This window comes from Mirounga leonina, unplaced genomic scaffold, assembly GCF_011800145.1.
Source record: "Mirounga leonina isolate KUSES-001 unplaced genomic scaffold, KU_Mleo_1.0 Mir_418, whole genome shotgun sequence".
NCBI lineage: Eukaryota > Metazoa > Chordata > Mammalia > Carnivora > Phocidae > Mirounga > Mirounga leonina.
In genome coordinates this window covers 16,135,617-16,141,616 of record NW_023270739.1, presented here as the reverse complement: position 1 = coordinate 16,141,616, position 6,000 = coordinate 16,135,617, and the positions used below count along the sequence as shown (strand labels likewise).

The following is a 6,000-nucleotide window of genomic DNA, read 5'->3' as shown; positions in this document are numbered from 1 at the left end:
TCTTTCTTTCTTTCTTTCTTTCTTTCTTTCTTTCTTTCTTTCTTTCTCTCTCTCTCTCTCTCTCTCTCTCCCTCCCTCCCTCCCTCCTTTCCTTCCTTCCTTCCTTTTAATGAAATGTTTCTCAAGCTTGTGTAGTTGTCAGAATCACCTGTGGTATTTTTATTTTTTTTATTTTTATTTTTTTTTAAAGATTTTATTTATTTATTTGTCAGAGAGATACACAGCGAGAGAGGGAACACAAGCAGGGGGAGTGGGAGAGGGAGAAGCAGGCTTCCCGCCGAGCAGAGAGCCGGATGTGGGACTCCATCCCAGGACCCTGGGATCATGACCTGAGCCGAAGGCAGACGCTTAACGACTGAGCCACCCAGGCGCCCACCTGTGGTATTTTTAAAACAGTGCAGTTGTTCAGTACCCTTCTCTGCAGTTTGTGATTCAACAGGGTGGGATCTGGAGTTGATATTTTAAACAAATGCTGAATATGATTCTGATAATCAGGTAAATTTGGGAGACACTGGTCTAATCATACATTAAGTGTTTCTGCAATTCTTCTAACTTTCCTTCTCTATTTGGAACAACTATTTGAATGTGAACAATCATATTTCCAGTGTTTGTTAGGAAACCTGGCTTCTTCCCCAAAACATAAAACCTGGTAATAAGGCAATGTGGATAAAAACTCTAATTCATAATTTCCTTTATGCCACTATAAAAGTCACAGAAAAGTTAAATAGCATACTCAAGGTAGATGGTGGGGGAGGCAAGGGATGGGGAACTGTTATTTTGTGCTCAGGCAGTCTGACCTTATAGCCAGGCCATACCACCTTTTCATTCAGCACTGCACAGCCTTTCCAGGGATACCTCTAGGGATGGAGATCTTCTGACTTTAAAAAAGAGCCCTCTTCTATTGTTGGATACCTCTAATTTCTTCCTTGCAATAGATCAAAATCCTTCTTCCTATATATTTCTCACATTTTTTTAGGTCAGCCTTCTAGAGCAGGAACTTCAACCTAAATTCATTCAGGTTCAGGCTTAGTATAAAGAAATAATTGATCTCAGGTTTTTTAAAACACTTGTCTGTTGGACATAGTTGGTCCAGTCTTTGGTTTGCTTTAGATCAATATTAACTAGCTTAATCTCCGCTTCCACCTAATAACAGTTCTCATATTAGAATGCAGTGTTATGTTTCAGGTCAGTCCTCACCACCTCCTTCCTAGCCCAGAACGCTCGTGTTCTTGGACAAGCTATTTAACCTTTTTGAGACAAAATTTTCTCATCTGTGATTTAAGGATAATAATACTTATTGAAATGATTTTAAGATTAAAGTAATGTAGGATTCTAGGTATTCAATGAGAGGTAGCGTTTCTGTTACCTTGTATCTAAAGGTACATATTTTAAGTATATTATGTGTGTATAACTGCACCTGAAACTTACTATGTATCATCTATAACTAAAATATTTCCCTTCAGCTTTCAAATCAGGGAAGAAGTAACTTTGTTGAAATGACTTGCTTTAAGAAAAACTTTTTAATTTTGTTGCTCATGGTTCTCATTCTTTTCTTAAATGTGTTTGATTTATAAGATCAAAGTCATATTTTTTGAAAAGTGTTGATTAACTTTGAGAAGTTTATTTTCAAGCTTATAAGCATATTGTCATTTCTAATGCTATTATAAAGGTGATCTTATTTCTATTTTCAGCACTGCAGGGGGTCGGATACTCTCAGTGATAAAGATGCAACTGATTAAAGGCCAGAACAGCAGGGATCCTTTTTGTAAAGCAGTAGAGGAAGTCACTCAGGATTTGGATTTGAGGATTAAAAATATTATCAATTCTCAACAAGGAGAAGTAGCTGTTAGTACCACTGACATCAGTCCTGCACGGGTAATGAGCTTTTTATTTTTCATTATACTTCTATACAAAACATTATCGCTTCTACTTGTTATAGAAATGTTTTACTACTGCTACTTAAGTCAGAAGAATGTTTTTCCTGTGTTATGAGATATTGAAAATTTAAGTTTCTCAATAGGATTATATAGGATTATGTTTGACTTGAAATAAATCATAACATCTTTGGGCCAAATTGTCTGTATTTGTTAAAGTAGCGTGTTGGATAATCTGCAGCATCCCTTGTAGCACTCGAAATTTATAATTCTTGATGGTTATTAAAGTGTCTTAAAATATTTTTCAATAATTATTCCTATGAAACCATTATTTTTTGCCACTTATTCAAATATGAAATAAGAGCAAGGTTTCTCTGGTTCTGGCCCCAGTACTAGGTACTCTGTAGAACAGCCACAGAAATGGTTTCTATTCAGTTTCTTTTTCTTTTTTTTTTTTTTTTAAAGATTTTATTTATTTATTTGAGAGAGAGAATGAAAGAGAGCACAAGAGGGGGGAGGGTCAGAGGGAGAAGCGGACTCCCCGCTGAGCAGGGAGCCCGATGCGGGACTCGATCCTGGGACTCCAGGATCATGACCTGAGCCGAAGGCAGTCGCTTAACCAACTGAGCCACCCAGGCACCCTATTTTTCTTTAATAGAATTTTTTCATCTTTATGATCTGTTGTTTTCTACCTCTATTACCAGCCTACTGCAAACATTAGGAATTTCTCCTATACTTAGAAATCTTTTAACTATATATTCCTAGAATGTTTACCTCTTTCTTTTTTTTTTTGTACAAACATTGTATACAGTACAATAACTATAGTATTATAGGAGAAATTATCTACCACCTTTTCATCTCTAAAAAAGAATTTGGCAGTATGTATTATAATCCATTTGTTGCAGTTTAATTCAAGCAACAAAAGCCCCTTTTCCTTAGGTGTGATTGTGATAATCAGTGTATGAAGAAAGACTTTTGCTTATGTTTTATTATTCATCTATTATTATACATCTATTTTATTTATCATTATACATCTATTATTCATCTATTTTCATGGTCCTTGGGAACGATTTTTAGTTATTTTTCTGTAACAATGCATGTTTTCAGATTAATTGGAAGGTGGGACATAGGGGAGATTCTGGGTTGTTGCCCATGTGTTCATGTGTGTTAACGCTTCCTGTGACTAGCTTGGCTCAAATGACAACCAGGTTGTTACTAGAAGTCTAAATCAGAAACTGTCATACCTCAGGTAATTAAGAGCCCCAGTCTCTGCCATTTCCTGTCACAAGAAATAAAGGTGCAACCTGGTTCTTAATTTTACGTATCAACCAAATCAGAATCTTTGAAAAATACTATCCAATAATTCTCAGTAAGTTAATATTAAACAATATTGGCTTTTTCTCTGGTACTGATGAAGGGTATATGTTAAGCACATATATTGTGATAAGCCGTTACTATTGTGATAAGCGCATATAATGTGATAGCAATCATTATTGTGATAAACAGTTTGTTAAAATTCTGGTGTAGCTCTACAGTAGTTTGGTCAGCCCAGTAGAGAAGGGAGGCTAAGACCATGTGAAAGACCTCAGATGAAAGCTGAGGAAAGTGGCACAGCTACAACAGATGTCCCAGAAACTTCGATATTTAGGTGCAATGTCTAACATACTGTATGGGTTGGGCACTATCGTTCTATCATTACCCCTATTTTACCAGTGACTTAACTGAAGCACAGTGAGGTTAAGGAACTTTCCCAGAATTATACAGTACATACTACTGGTAAGTTGGTATCAAACCCAGCTGGAGATATCTTCAGAGTTTGTGCTTACATGTGTCTGCATATAATATTATATTATCATCTATTTTCCCTTATTCTGTCTAGTCACTAAGTTTTTCTAGCTCTCCTCTTTTAACCTGCTTTTTCTTTATCTGCACTGTTATTATTTTAGTTCACTGCGACTACCTTCTTCATTTCCAAGCTGGACTATTACAGTCTCTTAATTTGTGGTCCTGTCTCCAGACTTAATAACATTCTTACCCTGGAATGTATTTTATGCATTGCCATCATTTTTTAATAATCTAAATAGGATCATTTATGTTCTTGATTAATAAAGCAAAAGACTTTAACTCCGTAACAGACTGATTTATAATTTCTTTGCTGGATTTATAGAGCTTTCCCAGGTTCATCTCACATAACTCCCTCTCTGTTACCCTGTTCTTCAGCTATATCATGTTAGCCTGGTCCTTGAAAGTGCCATGTTCCCTCCCACCCCTGTGTGTCTCCTCCATGAAGCCATCCTTGATTCTAGAGTAAATTGATCACTACCTTTGTGTGCTCCTCTTGTACCATGTATACATTCTGTTAGAAATAACACTTAGTACTTTGTAATGCAGTTGTTGGTTACTTACTTATTTTATCAAGGGGACTATGGGTTCCTTGAGGCAGTGGTTTTTACCTTTGTAACCTTAGCTTCAAACACTGTGCTTAGGACTTGGTGTGTACTTATCAATGGATTACTGAATGAATGAATGTCAACTCATTTTTAATTATTGCATTTGAATAGATCTTTTTTTTTAAGATTTTATTTATTTACTAGAGAGAGAGTGAGAGAGAGTGAGAGAGAGCATGAGCTGGGGGAGACGCAGATGGAGAGGGAGAGGCAGACTCCCCACCGAGCAGGGACCCTGATGTGGGGCTCAATCCTAGGACCCTGGGATCATTACCCGAGCCAAAGGCAGATGCCTAACCGACTGAGCTACCCAGGTGCCTGCATTTGAGTAGATTTTTACAACCATCTATAGGGTTGGTATTCACATCAACAGAACCCCATCTCTCTTTGGTATATAAGAAAGAAAAAATACACAGAGAGGCTAAGTCATAAGGCTAGCTAGGGTCACATAGTTAAATAGTTACTAAATTTTCTGACTTAAAGCTAGATGTTATCTTGACCAGAATCAATATCTTTCTGTGATGATACTATTTTCTGTATTTTTTTGTGCTTTGGGAAGGTGATAAGATTGATTTTAGTATGACTTGAGGGAGAAATATTTCATGCCTTAAAGCCATTTCGCATGGTTGATTTTTTATAACTTAAACAAAACAGGAGGAGGAGAACAGCAGCACAAGAAATGGAAAAGAATGGCTGATTGCCCCAACTTTGGTGATTGTTACATTTACTTAGTAGTATTTTTTGTTCTAGCCAAAATCTTATGCCATAAACCATGGCACTGCATACTGTGGCAGAGATACTGTGAAAACTTTACTAGTTCTTTTGGATGAAGAAGCAGCCAGTATGCCTACCAAAAACAAAGCAGAGCTTTTATATGACGATGAAAACACAATTCATCATAATGGAACTTCTGTTCTTACACTTTTTAGGTAAGTAATGTGGAAGTGATATGTATATGAATGTTAACTCTAGTCTATAAAGGGAATTAAAAAAAACCCCACCTCATTGATTAAAAAGAAATACATTATGGTAAGAAACTTGGAGACTACAGAAAGTGTGAAGAGAGAAAACAAAAGTTAAAGGGAGATTGAACATTTGGATATGGGAAAGTTTTTATAGAAACAGTATTTTGTGAGAATATGACCAGTATTTTTGTTTTTCTTTTTTTGTGCTTGTTTTTTGCTTTGGAAATATTTATTTCCTTTGCTGTGTATGTCAAAAACTTTGGTGACTGCTTTCACTTATATTATCTCAGCCCTCATAACATCCTTCAGTAGCAGCCCCACTTCATAAGTGAAAAATTAGACACTTGAGAGACAGAGATTAAGTAATCTGCCTAAGAGAGTACAGTTAGCAAGTAGCAAAAGTGTTGTGCTCCAGAACTTCAGGTCTGTCCTCCAAGTATTGTGCTGCTCTTCATGAGAACAGGAGAGAGCATATACACCAGACTTACAGTGGAATTGACATCTGTTGATTCTTCCTTTTATGAAGAAAAATACTCACCAAAGTAGTTTTGGTATTCGGTGCAAGATACTGATACGTTCCAGTTTTAACAACAACTAGGTCAAACATTGAGTAGGTTGGTGATATTTTACATTAATAAACATTCATTTATAGAAACATGTAAAGTTTTAGAACAACAATTTTAAATCTTATTTAATACATTGTGGAGAAACTTT

General features: G+C 36.1%; 1 protein-coding gene across 2 annotated transcripts in view; it reads left to right on the top strand.

The window, feature by feature from the left end:
• Positions 1–6,000, top strand: part of PARPBP (PARP1 binding protein) — a 65,726-nt gene that overhangs the window by 40,461 nt on the left and 19,265 nt on the right. For both annotated transcript variants that reach the window (XM_034987716.1, XM_034987717.1), the window contains 2 exons: positions 1,692–1,875; positions 5,072–5,250. In XM_034987716.1, the coding sequence (XP_034843607.1) occupies positions 1,692–1,875; positions 5,072–5,250 (363 nt within the window). The remainder of the gene's footprint in view (positions 1–1,691; positions 1,876–5,071; positions 5,251–6,000) is intronic.